The following is a 21,967-nucleotide window of genomic DNA, read 5'->3' on the forward strand; positions in this document are numbered from 1 at the left end:
CGGGAGGTATTTGCTATCTTTGTTGGAGTAGATTTAAGGCTTTTTTTGGATTGCAGATTTTTTTCTCGAATTATATGTTTTTCTATGAAATTCCTGTATCATTTCTATAAAATTTCTATGTTTAAAAGAAACCCTAAATATCCGCCTCTCGTGTAGTCGTGTGTGCTCCTCTTGGCTGGAAAGATGGGTTCTCGTGTGCTGTTTCCATTGTGGTGCTGACACTAGGATTTTTTTTTTAGGTCATGCTAACACTAGGAGTATATAACATGTAAATGATTCAAACAGCTGCCGATTTTCACCTGCTCTGTAACACAATAATTTTTGCAAGTTATGGTAGCCCCTACAGCCACTGCTTTTGCTTGGTATGTGCTGATTGTGTCATAGAAAGCGTTGGCTTGGCATGACTATCAAAAGATTTCAATTCATCAGTTTGTAGGCTTCCTTCACAATGGCTTATACCAATTTGTTCGTGGTTCGCTCTGTTGGATATATGTAAGAATCACCACGAACACATGATGCCTTCTCGAGTAGCGTTGCGAGTTTTTGTGTCCTGATCTTGAATTTTCGCAGGGTTTAGATGATTATGGCCGGAGTTGTATGTGTGTTTGGATGGGTGGATTTCAGATGATATCCAGATCAGGAGTTGTTTTGCAGTCTTTTTCTTATTTGGATTCTTGATTGGTTTCGAGGGGAATCATGTAGCAAATTCAGCAAGAACTAATCGAATTATGCTCCAAGATTATATCTTTTGGGTAATCTTAATCGTGTTTGGCGAAGCCTTTGAATTCTGATTGATCTGTTAAAGATTATGCTGTTTTTCTGAATTGCTTGATCTGATGGGATCTCAATACAAGAAGCATAATCTTTTGAAATGTGATAATCTGGTAATTTCTTCTGAACAGTTAACTGACTCTGAACAACTAACCATATTCGAACATTCCAGGGAGTTATAGAGATCCTACTTTCACCATGATTTCCATAAATTGAAATTTAACACATACTTGCTTGCAGAAAATGATACTGGTTCTAGGAAGCAGTACAAAAACTGGGAACACTACACCTTCAGCTCCACCATTACAAGATGAGGTGTCATGGGCTCTAGTATCACCAGGAGTTGATTGAGAAGAAAATCAGGGGCCTCTAGAAGATCAAGAACCTGGAGAACGAGTTGATTGCAGTCAAGTGCGAGATAAAACTGTCGAAGATCAAGAAGACCCTGCTGGATAGTGCTTTGAATCAGCTCAAAGTATATATCAACATAGAGGCACTGAAGAGTTTTTTTCCAAAATGCAGTTAACTTTCCAAAATGCAATTGCTTGTACAGTTTGGTCTATATGAACATAGGGGCACTCAGGTGTAAATTTGGTGCAATTGCATGCATAGTTTTTTCCAAAATACAATTAACTTTCAGGAGTGATATTACAACACAAAGACACAGAGTTAACTTCATAACATTGTGTTCAATTAACTGAGAGCAAGAGCAATCGAGACGATATCAAATAGCCCATTACAACAAAGGCACTCAAATTGTTTAACTTTATCCATGGGAATATTCTCAGGGAGCAATAGAAAATTGTTCCATATAAATAGTCTATGCTTGAGCTAAATTTTAGCGAAAACCGAATAAATTCTGAACTAATAGAATACTAGTATCATATTTCACAAAAATATTGAAACGACCATTAAAAAGATCGCAACATATTTTGGGACTCACATATATTTTGCAAATTTACAATATATGTATTATCAACTATTTGCATGTGTCCAATAATACTAGATTACATGCACTTATGACAGTTTTTCCCAAATATTAACAATAGTCATTAAAAATATTTTGTAGAAACAAATACATTCACAACTATCAGTCAAGAGCATTATAGATATTGCACACTTCATTCAGTTCAAAAGCTATCAGTTAGGCTATCCAAAAGTAGTGTTGACAAACTAACATAACTTTTACATAAGCAAGCTTTTGGAAAAAAAAAAACTTCTTTACCATCAGTCAAAAGCAGCTTTTGGAGAAGACAGCATAAACAAACAGACCCTTAATTTCGTAAGGGGAATGTGGTTTTCGTGCTTTTCTCTTCTTCGTTTTGATGTGTTTTGATTTATATACTATTAGACTAACTGATTGCTTGTGCGTTGTAACTTAACAAAAATCTTGCATTTAAGCATTACAGGTGATTCATGTGAGAGTAGGGCTATCAAAAAAATAATTTATCTGAAATGATATCCATTAAATGAAATTTTCTGAGATTCAGACAACTACGATTTCAAGCAAAAATTTTGTAACAAACACCAATAGTTCTAGCATGCAATGGTAACCATCGTGCTTAAGAAGGGCACAAGCTGCAATGGTAGTACGCAAGCTGCAAAGGTGCAAATGCATATAGAGAAGCACATCAGTTTCAATTTTAAATATTGGCTAAATATGAGCTTCATGGAATATAGGAAGGGCTTGTATGTAACTGCAACAAATGGAACTAACATTAGTTCATCCTTTTGCGAGTGTTCATGTACATCAGCCTTAGTTTAATACTAAATTTTCTTCTCTTTACAAACTGGACATAAAAGTAAACAAAAGAGCAATTATCTTACATTCAAAAGAGGCTTATCCAGTAAGTCAACTCAACCCTAGAATATCCAGCCACTTTGATCTGTGACCTCTGCATTAAAAGTAAAAAAATTCTAGAAAAACAAAAATAATATTTGAGCAAGAGCAATTTACTATTTCTGCCATGATTCACCAGTGAGATCAGCCATGAACCTTACATTGTCTTGTATGACTGCAATGAAATTTGAATAGAGCATCACAATATGCATTCATATAGCAACCGTATAAAATTGATGAAGATGAAATGAACAGAAACACTCCATCAGCATTTATTTGTGCCTTGACACACCCCTATTGCTTAAGATTGTCACATGATTCATCAGTGATTCTTTGCCGTGCCTTAGCATGCACCATAGAAAGATGAATAGCAAAAAGAAATAGACTAATGTTATTTACAGTCTAATATTGTAGTTGTCAGTCAGAGGAAACCATTTTTAATTGTCAATGCCACCAACCAATTTTCCTTGTTACAGATAGAGCTTCAAAACAAATATTACATTAGAAAAACACACCGCTCCTCCTGAGCAATGTCTTAACATTTGAAGGCCTATAGCTGCACCTATAATGACATTTGTAATGTTAAGTCAATATCGAGCACTACATACCATACCTACTGTGTTAATTCAAAGAGGAGATATACCTTGAAATCATAAGAAGCATTTACTATTAAATGAAAAAGGAGTATATTCTTACAAGAGAACTATTGTTGTTTAGCTCTCTAAATTATTTAGCAAATGAGTGGGGCGCGATTTTTTTGGTTGTTGGACACTGGTGGGGAGGGGGAGGATCGGAGGAGGAAGGACACCGACGAGGATATGGAGGCAGGCAGAGGGGAGAAGGGTAGGTTCACAGTGGGGGCGATACGCGGGGAGGAGTCAAGGTGGGCGGGGTGGAACAATTGAAGGGCGACTCGGGAGGGGACGGACGGGTGGAGGGGTAAGTGAGTGGCATGCGGCTATTTAACTACGGAGGTAGAATATGAGGAAAGTATGACGTAAAGATAGACACCGAAGGATACAAGAATCATTATGCATTTTTTAAATAGTAGAAAATATATGAAATATGTGGTATATGATAAATTGGATAGACGATTAATCCTACGGATTGTTAGCGCTAAGGATCCTAAGCATGCTTAAACACGGATCGTGGTGATCTATCTCCCCAATGAGCCCATGTGAGTTTGCTAACGGTGGATATCAAAGCTAGTTGAAGACTTGCATTGCACGGTCGCATGGATGCATGAGCTGCACATTGAGCAATATTCGCATGATACGCACCCTGCAACAAATTTATATATTTTTCACAAAGGAAAAAAGAACACGCTTTGATTTAGCACCCGAGAAGGAAAAAGGAGGTGAGAAAAGGGCAGGAAAGGTCGACCGGAGTACCGGACACGGCTGTCCATTCTCAGCAAGGGGAAACAAATACTGTAGGCACTTGCGCTAACCATGTGAGGCATGACAAATTAAGACTTTGTTTGTTTAGGTTTTTGTTTCTGTTTTTTCTAATACATTGTGTTTTTTAATTTTTTTTAAAGCTGCTTTTTGATTTTAGCTTTTAAATTTTACAATAATTGTTTAACTTCTCAACACACAAGCTACTCTTAACTAGTTTCTCAGCTTGTAGTTTATTTTCTCAGAAACAGACTTTTGACTTCTCAAAAATCACTTTTCAACAAATCCGTTTGTTTAAACTTCTAACTTCTGAGCTTATAACAGAAACAAAAATAAAAAACAATCTAAAACAAACAAGCCCTAAGCAGATGACTTGGAATTTCGCTGGGGCCTCGCAACGTGGCCACCTACGTCGTGCTGGCGTGGCGTTAGCAAGGCAGAGACCTGACGGCGACTTTTATTTTTGAGTTATTGGATCAATTCAAAACTTTAAAAAATAAATTAGATGTTCACTTCCACCTAATTAAATTAAGAAAAAAAATATTAAGTATCAAGAACAAACAAAGGTTATCCTTTTTTAACACGAGGTTTAAGCTCAAAAGCATCGCTCAGCAAAATGGTGGATGCCATGCATGCTGCAGAAGGAGAAGCAAGTGCAGGAAGACGAGGTGACGAGAAAACCAGCACGCTGGGCTCGCTCTTGCCGTCACCTGCCCCCCTCAATGATGGAAGTGAACAGCGGCGACGGGGCCACCGGCGTGACCTCCCCAGGCTCACCGTTGACGCCAGAGGACGGCTGCGTCGACGACGAACCGAGCTGAGTGCTCGTGAAGCTGCCGCTGACAGCCTTGACCTGCCACTCCGTGATGTAGCTGGGCTTGGTGACATCCTCGGCCATGTCAGCGTCCCCGGCAAGCATCGAGACGACCTTCGACATGGATGGCCGTTTGTGAGGCGAGCCCTGGGTGCAGTGAAGCGCGACGCGGATCACTCGCAGGACCTCGTCGCCGTTGAATTCGGTTAGGTTAGGGTCGACGAAGTCAAGCGGGCGGTCGTTTTCATACAGCTCCCAGACCTGAGAGCATTGGGAATTTTGGACGTTACATTAGTCTCTCAACATTTTGTTATTCCACCACTAAAAGAATAGGAGTTAAAGGAATTTTATAAAAAACTTTAAAACAGTGAGCTCTTGCACCGCCACATGTTCCACAATCAAGCCTCTATAAGCACATCATCTTCAAGTATAGTAAAAAACGAAGCAAAGCACATTAATTCCTTCATTCCTTGGGCATGCATATTCAGAATTTCAGATACACATCTAGGGACCTGGTTATTGTGGTTTTCTAGATAAATAAAGGTAACATTAGGGGTTTCATCAAGATTTACTTTAGTATATGAACTTCATATTCCCAATGAGTATAGTACACATTTTTCAATTGTAGTTTTTTCAACTGTGAATTTTACCATAGTAAAGTGACAAAACTTATGAGTAGGTTTAAAGTTCGTATTAATATTACCCTTTCAAATATATACGTGGTGTCTTCTTCAAGTGAACTGTAATAGTTTGATTCACCGGCAACGATCTCCAACGCGACAACGCCAAATGCAAACACATCAACCTTCTCAGTCATATGACCCCTCATGGCGTACTCAGGTGCGAGATAACCACTAGATGATACAGTCAAAGAAGACAACCAATTGTCATTAGCTCACATATGCAAATAATATAAGGGTGAGATGAAAATATACTTACAATGTGCCAGCAACTTTTGTGCTGACGTGAGTCTTCTTGTCATCATAAAGCTTGGCAAGCCCAAAATCCGAGATTTTAGGATTGAGATCAGCATCTAGTAATACATTACTGGCCTTTATGTCCCTGTGCACAATGCAGACACTCGATTCCTCATGGAGATAAGCTATACCTCTTGCTATGCCCAAACATATCTCAAATCGTGTTGGCCAATCTAGGTTCAAACTTCCCTTTCCTGAAAATGAAGGTTTAGGGCTTTAGGCATATGAAATTGCTACATTAAAGTTCCACTATTTGTCATGTCGGATCAAATGAACTCATACCAAACAACACATGATCAAGGCTTCCATTCTCCAGGTACTCATAAACCAGCAGAGGTGTATTGCTCTCAAGGCAGCAACCATACAACCTCACGAGGTTACGGTGTTGCACTCGAGATATAGTTTCTATTTCTGCAGCAAATTGTTTTTTCCCCTGATTAGACGATTGAGAGAGCTGCTTCACTGCCACCACTCTTCCATCACTCAGCTTACCCTGCAAGAAAGTTGCACTACTTAATTATGCAAGGTATTTCATAGCTCAGGGCAAGGTTTTGCTTATGAGAACATTTGAAAAGCATCAGTTTACACTAAAGGACATATCATTTGACTTTTCCGTGTAGTACTATTTAGATTATCAGGAAACAACCTTTAAGCGATAATAAGTTCACACATTGAATAAAATGCAGTTATATACTAGAAAGACGCACCTTGTAAACTGATCCATATCCTCCTTCACCAAGTAGGTTACTAGAACAAAAATTTTCTGTAGCTGACCTAAGCTCACTATAACTGAAGACATTTGGTCTTCCAACTATAGTGTACAATTCTGCAAGGTCCAACAAAGCTTGTTAGCATAATTTCTGTGTGCAGTCAAGTGCATAGTGTGATATCGGTATATCAGGTACCTTCTAGCTCTAACAATAGCTTTCTCCTTCTCTGACTCCATACAAAGATTCCAACCAGTGCAGCCAATGCAAAAACTGAAACACCAACTACAACTCCAGCAATCACACCAGTTTTACTGCTCCTCTTGTTGTCTGCAGAACTACGCACTGTAGGGACGAAATCTGAAAAAAAGATCACTTGGTTGGAGCATTGAAAACCTTGTATACAGCATAATTGAGATGGAATACGCAGTATTTAAAACATTGGCAATTACATCAAGTACTAGAATGGATAATGTGCAATCTCAGCCCTTATCATGGGTGTTTCGATGTTTGTGCTACTTTTCAATTTGAAATGGCGTACACTCAACTCAATTTAGGAAGATTAATCAGTTGCATTTATCCATGTTTGCTTTATCACCACAACCAGTCAAGAAAACTTTGATTAATAACTTACAATAATATATTCAGTTACAACTATAAACCATCATGAGTACCTGCGCCAACAAATTTACATGTTCTGATTCTATCTATTAAATAGAAAAGTAATATAAATAAATAAAAATTGACATCATGTATACTACACCACCATGTTTTTTGTTTTTTAGAAAGGACGGCAGGAGGTCTGCCGATTTTATTAGACTAGGAGTAAAAGAAGGTTTACAAAGGAAAAAGCGAGACAACACCACCATGTTTTTTGTTTGATTATACTAGTATGCATTGGTTGATACTTCAAAATGGCATTCTGGGCAGTAGTATAACTGCAATGTAGAACAAAGAGTTAAAGTTCAGGTGAGTACTTGGAGTTGCACTCAATGCCGATATCGCAGGCCCATAGTAGCCTTGAGTAGGAATGCAGCAAGTACCCTTGCCAGCCCAGAAGAGATGAATCTCAAGGAAGTTTTTGGTCACTGGAACAACATACTGCTTCTTAACAGCAGTGAAAGATTTCCCTCCTGCCGCTTTTCTGATGTCAAAGTTCTGCTCCTTGCGCTCTCCCTACACAAGCATGAAGCATCAAGCAAAAAAGAAGTCTTGACCGCAGCAGATAATCTAAAAGCATCAGATGCCAGCAAGATATAAGTTTGTAGCCACCTGAACATAGATATCAAAAACCCTCCTCCCTCTGCTTCTCCAGGACTGTATGTCTGGAAAGTCAGACTCTGCAAATTGAAGTGTGACTGTGTAGTTTCCGTTCTCGAGTCCAATGCCATAGTATCTCAGAGATGATGGTGACATCCTTGCTGTTTGGAACAGTGCAGAATCTAGTGTGTTCTGAAACTGGCGTGAACTGTAGATTATGTAACTTCCATTCGGTGGATCCATGAATCTTCCAACGCTGCTAACACCCCACGTAGGTGCACCCGCAACATAATATGATGCAGCTCCAAGACTAGCATTATCAGCCTGATACATGGAATTATCTGAACCTGATATGGCTCTACTACCACCACAGTCCACCGCAAAGGAGGCAGCTGCATGCAAATTATCAAAAAGTATTCAGTTGGAATCTGCAATTTCAAGTCCAATATTCATGGAATAGACACATGCTCGAAATTGCAAAAGGTTGAAGTATTACACTGTGGAGAACCAAGGAAACAGGGAGTATTCCGCTGAAGACAGTTCAATCCCCATGGCAAAACACTGCAGACAAAATGTTTCAGTATTTTGAGTTCTGATTAAAAGCTAAGATGGGCAAATCTTTTTTTAAGTTAGCCTTGATAGGAGAAGATGAACTGCCGTTCACCTGTTATTAGAGCTATCCATCACAAAGTCGTTTGCCACCAAATTCCTTAGTACAAAGTACAACATAGGGGAGAAATTAGCGATTACTATTTAATTGAACCAGACAGGTTTTGTGTTCAATAAGTAAAAATGTATAGAATTCACAACAGAGGTTTCAGAACACAAACATACAATTGTAAATTTCCCTGGGAAGCCCAAGAAGGAAAGCTTCCTGAGAGATTGTTGTATGAAAAATCTCTGCAGAAAAGTGCAACAAAAGATAGATATTGATCAAGAGTATTTATTTCCTTGAGCAAAATGAAAAAAAAAAAGAGCACGTGAGCATACAAATTGGTCAGTAAGGGACTTTTCGTGGCTGGAAGACTTCCCGAAAGGCTATTGTTCCCAAGAAATCTGATTCAAGCACATTTTGGAAGTAGGATATTTGCAAATGTCAGCAGAAGATTAAAAAGCAAAAGGTTCATTCAAACACATTATGAAAAAGTTCAGCATGCTTACAAAAAAGTAAGTGACGGAAGATTCAAAATTGATTGAGGTATTTGGCCTGTGATATTGTTGAAACTCAGATCCCTGCAACAGCGGGGGAAAAGAGATTAGAAAACAAATGACAAACTTTCAACTGAAAATTAAAGTACAATATAAAGAAGTTGTCACTTTATTGTGACTGTCTGACAGGGGAGAATGCTTACAGTAAATTTAAAATTCCAAATTTGGAGAAGTCTACCGATGCAAGTGTGTCAGATATCATGCTGTTCCTCAATACTCTGCAAGATAGAACCTTGAATGTTTAGGCTCTTAAACTTAAACTGAAAGGTAAAGTGGAGGGCACGTGCCGTACAGGTCACCCAAAGATGTCATGTTGCCAATGAACGCCAGTGCAGAGCTTCCATTTGCTATATCGCCTATTCTTCTGTTACATTGAAACAATCAATGCACTAATTACTGCCATTAGCTTATCTTTGCAACGATAACAATCCTACAGACACAAAACTACCAAGGACTCACAAGGTTGTTAAGTTGACAAGATTAGACAAACTTCTGGGAATGGGGCCTTGAAAAGAGTTCCCTTGGAGCCTCCTGAAAGCTCATATATATTTGATTAGTAAAGTAATACCTATGCTAGTTCCTCATGATAAATAAGTTGTGTTATGAATTAACAGATGATGAAGGTAAATAGGCACATCTTGCAATTCTCCAGAACAATGAATGACTTTCCTTATTGAGGTCAAGAAAACAGTTAGAAAAACATTGAAATATTGGTAGTTGGTCAAAATAAATCTTACAGTTGGGTCAAGTTAGTCAAGCTCCCGAGATAATCAGGTATCTGCCCACTGAAATTATTGTCTGATGCCCACCTGGATACACGATGGCAAGGGTGTGTGAGATTATTATTTTCTACCTCGGAAGAAAGAACAAATCCACAAGTAGATATCTTGTTTTACAAACTTACAAGACTGACAGGTTCTTAAGTTGGGACAATGTCGATGGTAGAGGACCACTGAAGTCGTTACTGTCAATGTATCTGCAACTCAAAAATGGATAGCTTTTCATTTATGCATATGATTATCACTCTAAACAGTAAAGATTCCACTGGTGATCACGTAGAAGACATGTAAAAACGACCAAATAGATAACTTACATTTGCCGAAGTTTTGTCAATTTCCCCAGCTCATCAGGAAGTGTGCCGTTAAAATTATTTGAACCCAATGCCCTAAAAAGAATAAGCTAAACTAGGTTAGCTCCAACAAGAAGTGCTGTAGAATTATTTTTAACAATTTAAACGCTGATGAATATTTGATCGGGAAGATGCTCATTCTCTTTCGTCAGATTCTCTTCCAGAATATTATATTAACCTTTTTGAGAAAGCAATATTATATTAAAACTTGCATGAATGGGGGGGACACATCAAAGATCAGACTATACTCAATATTTGGCCATAATGTTCGAGTGGTATCCTATATGCAAACTTCAAGCCCTTGACATACAGCCTCATGACTTGTGTGCAAGTGAAAAGCAAGTATAGCCAAGAGCTCAGAACAACAGATGCATGGTAGTAATTGAACATCGACAATTCAACATCAATTAGAGAGTATCTATGTTTAAGACCACCCATTATAATAACATGATAGGAGGATCTTACAGTGATAAGAGATTGGTAAGATTCCCAAGCTCCTTTGGGAGAGGTCCTGATAATGCATTGATGCCCACGGTTCTTGTGATTTTCAAGGAAAAGAATGTAAGTTAGGTTGAAAACAGGAACTGCAGCGCAATTTTGAGTTCAGAGTGTTACACGAATTCCAGAGCAGTTAGTTCTCCAATGAATGCTGGCAATGGCCCGGTAAAGTAATTTTTTCTGAAGTCCCTGAAATGATAAGATCAGAGACAAGCAGCGTTAATCTTGCAAGTCTCACACGAAGATTGGATTGGGTCACACAGGATCGTTCATGAATTTGGCTAGTTAATGATCTTTATTATCCACGACAAATTTTCTGAAGTCAACATCAATTTGAAAAACTTTATGCATACTTCAGAAACCAAGGAACTGAGCCTGGCTGGCGGGAGGTGTGGGTGTATACCTCCACCACACGGGTTCAAGTCCTCCGCTTGAATCTAGGTGTCTAATGCAAAGATATCTAGTACCTTAGGCAAGCGACGTTTGTGCAGTGATCGCCTTGCTCGATAACCAACCAAACAAACATTTCGCCTTTTGACAGAGAACAGAGTAAATAAAGGAGTGGTAAATTTGACTCATGCACACTGACCAACAGACAAATCGGCAGCCAAAGAAATTGGGGGTTCTGACTGCGGCAGTTGATGGGTTACACAATGGCCACCAACAATGACTGATTTGCTCCTACTACTACCCACTAGACATGAGCTAGGACTCGCGGGGTTGAAGGAAGAGTAAGCATCACCTCCACGATACTGAAAATTACAGTGCACAACCTGGCAAGCCCTAGGGATTAAACTGCAACCACCAGCCAAGAACTACTCGTTCCTCCGGGCGTCAAGCCCTCCCGCGCGCACTGCGCCGTCGGACGCGCCGGGCGAGCGACGGTCGGCAACCTCTCCGGCATTTTGGGAGTGGATGGAGCACGGTGAAGAACGGAACGGGGAGAGTTGGAAAGCGGTGTTCATAACTAGCAGACCGGGCCGCCCGGTTGTTTTGCCCAGCCGACAGAAGTTGTCTACAGATACTCTCTCCCATTAGGCGAGAGTATGCTCATGGTACCGTAAAAATCATGTTAAAAATGATGATTTTTTACATGAAAATCCCGTGAACCAAATTGATAGGATGTAACCAAGGCATTATGTAGTTGGCAAGAATCTAACTGGGAAGAAAAAAAACAGTTCGGCCTTGGTCAGAAACCACTATTAGGCAGCATATGTTGAGTAACAATGTTAGTAAATCTGGACGATAGAATTTGGATCCGTCTTGTTCTTTAAAGATTTATTTTTTTTAAATAGGTTTTTATTTTTTATAGATTGATCCTATCTCTTACAGATTTTTACAATATATATAAAGGCAACACATCTTATTATAAACACAAATGAATAAAGAATAAGTAGTATTTTCCCAATATTATGTTTCATTTGTAATTGTTCTCTCGAGGGATTGCTAGACTACACCTGTTAGCAGCGATTTCTCAACACGTTATCAATACGAAGCCCTGCCGGAGACCATGCTAGTGGAACGAATCTGCATTGTATTGAAACATCTTCGTTGAGTGGGCATGTCATGGTCTAGCCTATATGCCATACGCGGCACGAATTCGCAAGAATTGAAATGTATGATTGATTCGGTACGTATTCTCGCTACTACTGTTTTTGCGTCAAAATAGATATGGAATCGTATGAACAGTAATGGATCGCAAGAAGCAGTAGCGAATCGTATGAACAGTAATAAATCGCACAAACAATAGCATCGTATGCATGAACAGCACATCGCAAAGAACGACATTGTATCGTCGACATGAACACAACTGGTCGGCCCCACAACCACCACCACGCCGTCGGTCGGCAAACCGACGGCCATCCCCCTACATAAGAATGTGTTGGCTCAAAGGCCACCGCCATAGATCAAAACTAAAAAAAGGTATACCGCCGCCATGAAGCCAGCAGCCTTCTAACATCTGCGTTGCCCGAAGCAGCGCCACTGCCGTCGTGTTGGCTGACTACAGCTTGTCGCTCGTCGTGCGCCCGAAAGTGGCCCTACCGCACATCGTGCAGGTCACCAACCGCACTGCACATCCCGGTTGATGGAGCCACCCCGTAGACCACCTCCTCCCTTGCCTGGCTACGCCCAGCCGCAGTCGCTTGAAGCCGGCAGCCCACCGCTGCCTACGGCACACCAGCAAACTCACTCGACACCTGAAGCACGCGTCGTCGAGTCACTGCAACATTTGTAGGCTCGACCCACCGCCTGCAAGCGGCCAGGAAGCCGCCGATCGCGCGCCACTACCTCCTCCCTAGCCCGCACGCTGCCACGCCATCGTTTGTAGTCGTCGTGACCCCCTCACACCAGACGCCGACATTGCTCCACAACGGCCATGGAGATGCCACACCACACCGCACCGACCGCCAGCGCTACCCTGTCACCAGCTGTCGGCGCCACCTCGCACCAACCACGCAGGCGTCGCTCGCCACTGCCACGCCCCTCTCGCACCTTGCGCTGCTGGCCTGAAATTGACCGCTGTTGGGTTAGAGTGACGGCTAGGGTTTGGAAACCCTAGCTGCCCCATTTTATGTGAAGTGCGCGGGCTGAAGTGGGCCGGCCCAGCCCAATGCCAACGGGACTGCCCAAATAAGGAAGAAGGCAGGTGAGAATAAAGAAATAAGAGAAAATCTAAATTTTGCATTTAGCCCCCCAAGTTTTCCATTTATTGAGCGCAGCCTCTGTATTTTACGTTTAGGCCCCTGGTTGTTCATAAAATTATCCAAATGACCTGTTTTTTCGCATATTAGACCCTGTGGTTTCTGAAAATTACACAAATCCTAGAAATTTTATGTATAAACCCTAGGACTTTACAGAAAATCCCAAAGATACCTTTTCTTGCAGAAAAGTACCTCTAGAATTTGATTTTTGCATCTGTTTTGCAATTATGTAGTATTTATTTCTATGTTATTTTTACTATTTAAATTGCCTATTATGCATTTAAATTTAATAAAATTGAATAATAGCATAGAAAATATTGAAAAATTTGCAGCAATCCTATTTAGCAACACGATTCAACTTTACTAGAAGTAATACTTGTGTCATTTAAAATATGAAGATGGCTGGCATCACGAACATGGAGTTCGCTAAGCTAAGTGCAGATGGCTGCAACTATCTCATTTGGGTGTCGTATGTCCAGATTGTACTTGGAGCGGAAAAGCTCCGTGCTACGATTGGCCTAAGAACGAGTAGTGCAATGGTTCACACGGAGGATGAGAATCATCATGCATTTTATTTTCTCCACCGTCATCTCTCCCTCACTTTCAAGGATAAGTACATGTCAATGATTAGTGCTAAGGCACTATGAGAAGCAATGCAGGAGCATTTTGAGCGCCTTAAGTACACCATCAAGCCTTTCGCAGAGCAAGAATGAGTTCAGCTTTGTTTCTGTGACTACAAGCATGTCAGAGGTCCACGCGGCACCGCATTTGCATAATTTTGTGTCTCTGTGGGAAAGAGATCACAAGAGGAGAAAATTGAGAGGACTCTCTCCACTTTTCCACCTGAATGCGGTAGAATCTACATGCAATTACCGTCAATCAAAATACAAGAAGTATCCTGAACTGATTGACGTGTTGCAGTTTCATGAAGTTCATGACGAAGTCATAAACAAGAACTCCTTATCCCAGCCATAAGGAAAGAGCAATGGTCTAGAAGTTAATCCCAGCTCTTTCATAGCACGTAAGAATCACAATAAGAAGCGGGAGAAGAGAGGAAGGAAAGTGGTGGTAGATAAGGTCAAGCTTGGTGATAATAATGGCAAGACAAAGAAAGAAGTCAAGCCATATGGTGAGCAGAAACAGAATCTGCAAAGCACCATAGCATGTTGCAGAAGCATACCAGAAGAAGAAGAAGGAGGAGGAGGAGTAGCCAGAAGCACACCTCACCATTGCAGTGGGAATGGAGATGGAAAAATAGCTGCAATTGAAAGGAAAGCATCTCACATGGAAGTTGATGATGCTCCCACACTTGCAGTAAAAGACATTCCAATAAAGGATACAGAGGCATCTAATTTGCCCTTCTCCACTGTCATAGAAGATGCCATGAAGTATGAAGCGGAAAAGAAAGTTATTATAGAAGAAGTGGCTGGATATCTCGCAGACTCTATCTAGAATTAGAGTAATTAGCTATTTATTTAGTTGCTAAATTTAGAAAGAATAATATTTTTCGGTATAGAATATGTGTGATGCCCACATAGAGGAAGTGTGTTTTGTGGATAGTGGAACTATAAACGCCATCTTAAGAGAAAATGTATATTTTCAATCTATCAGAAATAACTATAAAAAGTTGATGACCGTCATTAATAGTGATAAATGCATAATATATTTTGAAAGAACCATAGTCATACTACCTATGGGAACTACTTTGCACATCAAATAAGCATTGTTGTACCCTGAATCTACAAGAAATCTCTTAAGTTTTATATATATTCACGCTAACGGTTTCAGGTAAAAACTAGTGAAGAAGATGGTAGGTAGCACCTACTCATCACTAAGCGTGATAGTAAAGTGAGAATATTAGAAAAACTTACCTCCATAAGCAGTGACTTATACTACACTCATATTAAAGCACCTGAAGTGTTCACTCGTAGTGCAGAATTATTCTCCTTATGATATGATAGATTAGGTCACCTTGGTCTTAGAATGATGAGAAATAAGGTCATGATATAAATGTGAAGAATTTCTCAAATCATGAAGATTTTGTATGCCTTACTCATGATACCAAAAAATTAATTATAAGATCGTCTACCTTGCAGGTACAAGGTGAAATTTCTACATTCCTAGACAGAATCTAAGGGGATATTTGTGGTCCTATTCAACCACTTTTGGCCCGTTTTGGTACTTTATGGTATTGATAGACGCATCCTCAAAGTGGTCACATGTATGGCTATTATCTACCTGTAACCACGCATTTGCAAAGTTGATCTTGCAGATCATACAAAAAGGAATAATTTTTGGATCATCATGTGAAATCCATTAAAATGGACAACACTGGAGAATTACTTTTAAAGCGTTCGATAATTATTGCATTGGTATGAGAATTAAAGTTGAACATTTTGTACCGCATGTCCACACTCAGAATGGACTAGCCGAAACGCTGATTAAAAGAATAAAGTTTATTGCTAGACCTTTGTTACAGCCCTGTAATTTGCCTGTTGCATATTACGGACATGCAGTCTTACATGCGACAGCTCTCATTTATTATAGACCATTCTCCTATAACATCCATTCAACTATGCAACTAGTGCAAGAGGTAATTCCGAAAATTTTCTATTTACGCAAACCTGGATGTATGGTTTATGTGCCAATATCGCCACCACAGCGAACCGATATGGGACCTTGCATACGGCCCGCTTAGCTGACTGCATATTTGATGAAAATAATTTCCCGTCATTATGGGAGGAAATATGTCCTTGGATGAAGAATGTCGAGAAATTATTTGGTAGGCTGAAGGAACCGCAGCACATAATCCTCGCACTAGTGAAGCATATGATGAGTAAAGAAAATTATCGTTTGGCAGAAATTAGCAAACGATCTGTCTAATCATTTTTTGATTTGAAGAGCGTGACTAAGTCGCATGTGACTGCACGCAATGCATCGGGGAGGGTGAAAATACCAAAAGAATGTACTCCTCATCTTATCCTAGGAGCTCCAAAAAATAAATAAATGATAGAAAATTCAGTTACTCAAGTCCCAAATAGCCGGAGACGTCTAGCGAAAATGGGAAATAAGAGCTTACCATAGCCAATCACAGAAATGCCCAAAAGGAAAAGGAAGTGGAACCAGTTGGGACCTGGTGATGGTATGAAACCTTATGAAATAGGCATACTGGATTTGAATCTTCCCACGCGGGAAGAAACTAGCGAAAATACGCACACTGAAATAGAAATTGACGTTGGTAAACTAAAGGGTCTTGTTCCAACAGTAAGAAATAATGAAAAAGCACCTGAAAGAAATTATGAAGGGCAAGATGAAAAAGCACCTAAAAGTGCAACCTATGATGGCATAGCAATAAACTATGTGAATTCAGCAGAATCCTGAAATAGAGCAACCACAATAGTTGATATATACTTCGCAAATAAAATTACCACAGCCATAGATTATGACCTTGAGCCTACATCGCTCACTGAATAAAGAATGATGTCAGATTGGTAAGACTATTAGAAGATAATAACAGTTGAACTATTGTCTTTGAATAAAATAGAGCTTTTTAGACCAGTATACTGCACACCTCCCCACATCAAACTAGTAGGATACAAGTGGCTTTTTGTTCATAAGAGGAATGAAAGGAATGAAATTATGAGGTACAAAGCACGACTAGTGGCACAAGGTTTCACTCAACGGTCAAGCGTTGATTATGAAGAAACCTATTCTCCGATGATGGGTGGCATTACCTTTAGATATTTAATCTCAATGACAATTAATTTGGAGTTGAAAATGAAATTGATGGATATTGTGACCGTATGGGAGTCTTGATTCGGACATTTATACAAAGGTACCTGAATAAATACCTTTGTTGAATTAAGATAGAAGAAATAGACACATTTATACTGTACAATTGAAGAAGTCGCTATATAGGTTAAAACAGTCAGATCCCAAAATGAATTTTTGCATATGAAGATGATCTGAATATCATCGGTACAGAAGAAAAAATAGAAGAAGCAAGTATGTACTTGAAGTATGAATTTGAAATGAAAGACTTGTGTAAAACAAGTTTTGCTTAGGCCCGCAGCTAGAGCATGTGACAAATAAAATTTTAGTATATCAGTCAAACTACACTCAGAAGTTGTTAGAGTGGTTTGGTTTTGGAAAAAAATTTATTTTCCGCTAAAACCCATATGGTTGGAAGGTCATTGCAAGTACATCAAGATCCCTATAGACCTAGAGAAGAGGGAGGAAGTATTGGGACCGGAATTTCCAATACAGCGCAGAGCCCACTAAAAGGCATTAGAAGGGTGTGAAGGATATTCTGTGTTACTTACAAGGTAGCAAAGATTTGGGTATGTTCTACAGAAAGAATTATGACCTAAGTCTGGTTGAATACGCAGATATGGCAGACCCGCCTATAGCAAAATCATAGACTGACTATATTTTTCTACGTGATGGAACTGCAATTTTCTGAAAATCATCAAAGCAAAGTCTTGTATCTACTTAGACGAGCCACTCAAAAATAATAGCATTATATGAAGCCGCACGGGAATACGCATAGATTAGAAGAGTGGTCAACTATATCCAGCAGTTATGTGATTTGAACATTATTTACACCCCACCATTATCTATGAAGATAACATTGCATGTGTTGCACAAGCGCAATCAAGAGAAAAGCAACTTAACGGAGCATATCAACCATAAATTCTTTTATGTTCATGAATTGCATAAAATAAATAAAATAAAAGTAATGCATACCAAGTCATGTGAAAATCTTACAGATTTATTCACTAAGTATCTTATTGTATCTAGTTTTGAAAGGTGTATTTGTGGCATTAGGATGATGAGGCTTAGATAGTTGCACATTTCAGGAGGAGAATTTTTACATAATATCGATATGAGGAATTAAATCTTAATCAAGAAGATTAAGTTTCCAAAGATAATCATGAAGATTATATGAAGTATTTTGGGTGAATTGTACTCATTTTTCCCTTAGATGAGTTTTCCTTAAGTTTCTCATATTAAGGTTTTTAATGAGGCAATTTGTGTGATCATGTCGCAAGCTATATATTTTTCTCCAAATTTTTCTCACTGGATTTTTGGGAGTTTTGATGAGACATATATATTTCGCGAGAAGTGCCCAATGGAGAGTATTAGAAAATCTAGAGTTTTACAATATAATTTAGGCCCATCTCGGTCTCTAAAGATTTGGCATTCTTGGAATATGTCTCTATTTCTTAGGGGTTTTTTGACACTATATATACGAGACAATACCCCTTATTATAAACACAGATGAATAAAGAATAAGCAATTTTCCCCTACATTATATCTCATTTGCAATTGTTCTCTCGAGGGATCGCCGGATTTCACCTGGTAGCAGTGATTTCTCAACAAACAAGACTATACGTCTTTGTTAAAGTTGGAATCGAGGCTCCAGGGGGATCCCACAACACGCCAAGCGCCAAGCTCCACAACCACCCCCTCGGTCGCCCTACTTCTTCCCCTCCAGCAGTCTCACCGGCGGCAAGAAGGAACGGGGACCTCATCTTCCTATAAATTTATATAATTGGAGTAGTTTAGTCCCTAAATAAATTCCTCTAGTAGTAGATCTATTTAAGTTAGGATTTAGCTTCTCCACGGTGATAAGTGTGCTTAGAGATTTTTGCTTCCTCCATCTCTTCGACTGTAGATTATGCGAGTTCTACAATGAAGATATGAAAATGTATGTTTTCTTCAACCTAATTGCAAACAGGTTCAATGGAATTTTGCCCCCCTAGTTTGGGTGCCCCTCTTCCGGGTTGTCGATACTTCAATCGATAACGCTAGCTTTGTGTTCCTAGTTGTTGGCTTGTTTAGTGGCGCCAACTTTCTGATCTGCAAGAGAAATAAAGGTAGTGACCGATACTCGTTCATAGGCTCTTGCGTGCCGAAAGTTGGTCAACGTTCAGGTTACCCTCATATGCACGTATTTATTGTGGGCTTTCAGGGTTTGGAGCCGCTTTGTTTATTTGGTGGATGTCTATGTTCCATCCTCGTTGTTTTTCATCTCCACATGCTCTTGCAGTGGTCTGACGACATCCTGAGGTGATCGGGATCTATGCCAGCTGAGACGAGAACCGGTGTCTATGCTAGTGTAATTTAGTTAATCTCTAGGATTCTTATTGTAAATCAGAGCTGTAATCATTGTCACTGATTTAATATAATGTATGTCCGTTCGAAGAAAAAATTGGTTGAGTAAACAAGAGAGTCGACAGCACATACAACTTTCTGAGGTGAGTGAGGTTCCGCAGCTCTTCTGGAATCGGACCAACCGCATCCAGCGTGTTTATTTTCCTGCACCGACAAAGGGAGACGCAATCTGATGAACCTGAAGAGAGCAAGGTCGTCCTCATCATCATCATCAGACGAAGCAGCAGCAGCTTTGGATGGACTCACAATCTGATGACGTGACAGAGCGTGTTGTTGCGGTCGGAGCAGTCGCACTTGATGGCCGGGTTGAAGGTCGGGTTGTCGTCCAGCGGCGTGTCGTCCGTTGCCGCGCCGCTGCACGGGTTGCCGCTGATGTTCCACGACGCCGGCGCGCTCAGCCCCAGCTTGCTCAGGATCGCGTTCACCGCCGCCGCTGCAAAAAACCAAGTCTCAGCGAACGAACGGGCTGTGTGTGTATGCGCGCACGGAGCGTACCTTCAACCGGATCAGTCTGCGGCGGCTGAGGAGCCTGCGCAGCTGCCCTCCAAGAAAAACACAGGAGGAGGAGCAGCACCGCAGGGGCGGCGCCATGGAGGAAACTGCAGCGAGTCAGCCTAGGCTTCATCTCTCCCTCTCCCTCTCCCTCCCCCTCCCCTCCTCTGCCTGCTCCCTTCCGAGGCAAGTGGTGGTGGATCGAACAAAGGAAGTGGACAAAAGTATTACAGCTATGGAAGCATGCAATGATGCAGAGATGTAGGGTAGCCGATTTGTTTATATGAAAATGGCGCCACAACTGTAACAATTTGGCAGCGGCTACACTCTGGCGAGCCGGCGCCGGAGGAGCAAAGTGATCAGGCTTTTTAGCTGGCGATTGCTGAATTTGATGAGCACGGGTGGTATGGTTTCAGATTGGAATTCTATTATTGGACAGCCGATTTTTAAACGACTGATGTGGAAGGGGGACCTAAGGCTATCTCCAGCAGCTACATCAAATTTTCATCCTCAAAAATACTATTACAGCATCCTCTATCACTATTACAGTATCTCTTATTTTTTCATCTCAGTTACCCCATTTCCTATCTTCTACTCTCCCCGGATCCACATGTCAGTCGCTGGCTACAGGAATACGGCACCCTTTTTTCCTCCGCAAGTTTGCAGCCGGGAACTCTACCTCCGTATCCCTGTTTACCTGAAACCGGCTCTACTGGAGAGCTCTCCACAGCGACTGGATCGGCAAAAGTACAAGCTGCAGGCGGCACAATGCTTTACGAAAGCGGAAGGCGAAACTGCTGGAGAAGGCCTAAGGTGGCAATGCCCAGGTCCAATGAATCCAGTAGACTCTTGCCAATTATGTGTTTAAGAGCTCGTCTGTGAGAGCTCTGGTTCTAATTTTTTTTAGAGCTGTTTATTTTTAATTTCAAAAGTTTTTGGAGTCTGAATTATAGACAGATTAAGAGTCTTTAGTTTAAATATTTTTTTTCTTATTTTGAAATAAAAATAGATATTTAAATCACTTTATTTTATTCTATAAACTCTAAATTCTATATGAATCTTAGAGCTCCACCAAACATAGTATAAATAGATGCTCTGTATATAGATCTTGTTTGTCAGAGCTCCATATATCTATGTTCACGTTAGGTTTTAAGATTGTAGGTTAAAATAAAGTTTAATTATTAGTTTTAATCTAAAATATAAATAATATGACTCATCTAAATATCTTTAATGTACCTATAGCTTCAGTACCATAAATTTTTGAAGCTAGAAATACACGGCTTTAAAAAATTTAGAGCTACAACTTTGTTAAATTGAGCCATAGTTGAGGTTAAGCTACTAGTCTTTAGTTTTCTTCAAGTACACCCCTACAAAATTCCCTATTCTGTGTCCTATGTACTCCATCTGGTAAAAAAAAAATATGATGTTTTTTTATTTTTTAATAGTTTTTATTATGAAAATATAGTTATATATAATAAAAATATAATATTATGAAAATAATTTTCATGACAAACTACGCGTATAATTTTTATATTTTCAAACTAAATATTTTAGAACCTATTGACGGTTAAAGATTTAAAAATTTAACCAGATCTTGATCAAAATATCAAGTATTTATATCTAGAGGAGTATAAATCAAAGACATTATTGGCATTTCAAGTGATGGTTCAAATATAAATTTATTTAGGCATCATTTGGCTGAAGATGGTTGCATTTTTATTTCTAGATCACTGACGTACTAGCTAGCTAGGGAATCATGATTTGTTTCAGAGCTGGTGATCCATTCATGAGATGTGTATTTGCATTTTTGTTCAAGGGGACTTTCGTGAGGAGGTCTGGTTCATGTGTTTCGACTTGGACTCTTTTGGCTGTACTATTCTAGTGTTCCAACTTGGACTTCAACCGCAACGTCATCATCCCCGTTCATTTGCTTGGACAAGGCTCAAATTCCGCTGTTGGACGCAAATATCAACCAAAAATCTACCACGTCAATG

The 21,967-nt window shown here is 39.9% G+C and overlaps 1 protein-coding gene across 1 annotated transcript; it reads right to left on the minus strand.

Annotated features, from left to right (window-relative positions):
- Positions 1-4,509: 4,509 nt before the first annotated feature.
- Positions 4,510-20,314, minus strand: LOC133924981 (probable LRR receptor-like serine/threonine-protein kinase At1g56130). Its single transcript, XM_062370752.1, has 24 exons — positions 19,977-20,314; positions 19,728-19,914; positions 19,554-19,625; positions 10,720-10,791; positions 10,570-10,641; positions 10,069-10,140; positions 9,880-9,951; positions 9,713-9,784; positions 9,435-9,506; positions 9,268-9,339; positions 9,119-9,193; positions 8,928-8,999; positions 8,757-8,822; positions 8,601-8,666; positions 8,431-8,475; positions 8,263-8,327; positions 7,779-8,158; positions 7,484-7,682; positions 6,705-6,866; positions 6,507-6,625; positions 6,082-6,292; positions 5,762-5,993; positions 5,526-5,676; positions 4,510-5,083 (listed from the first exon to the last, which is right to left on the minus strand). The coding sequence occupies exons 1-24, from the start codon at positions 20,104-20,106 to the stop codon at positions 4,715-4,717; spliced, it is 3,105 nt and encodes a 1,034-aa protein (XP_062226736.1). The 5' UTR covers positions 20,107-20,314; the 3' UTR covers positions 4,510-4,714.
- Between the last annotated feature and the right edge of the window lie 1,653 nt (positions 20,315-21,967).

Source organism: Phragmites australis, chromosome 7 (genome assembly GCF_958298935.1).
Source record: "Phragmites australis chromosome 7, lpPhrAust1.1, whole genome shotgun sequence".
Taxonomy (NCBI): domain Eukaryota; kingdom Viridiplantae; phylum Streptophyta; class Magnoliopsida; order Poales; family Poaceae; genus Phragmites; species Phragmites australis.

Excerpts from the sequence above, each read along its gene's own strand:
- LOC133924981 (XM_062370752.1), bottom strand. The coding sequence starts at position 20,106 with ATGAAGCCTAGGCTGACTCGCTGCAGTTTCCTCCATGGCGCCGCCCCT. Across the intron at positions 9,785-9,879 it reads CTTAAGAACCTGTCAGTCTT|GTGGGCATCAGACAATAATT; the intron begins GTAAGTTTGTAA and ends TCGTGTATCCAG. Across the intron at positions 9,507-9,712 it reads TTGACTAACTTGACCCAACT|GAGGCTCCAAGGGAACTCTT; the intron begins GTAAGATTTATT and ends ATGAGCTTTCAG.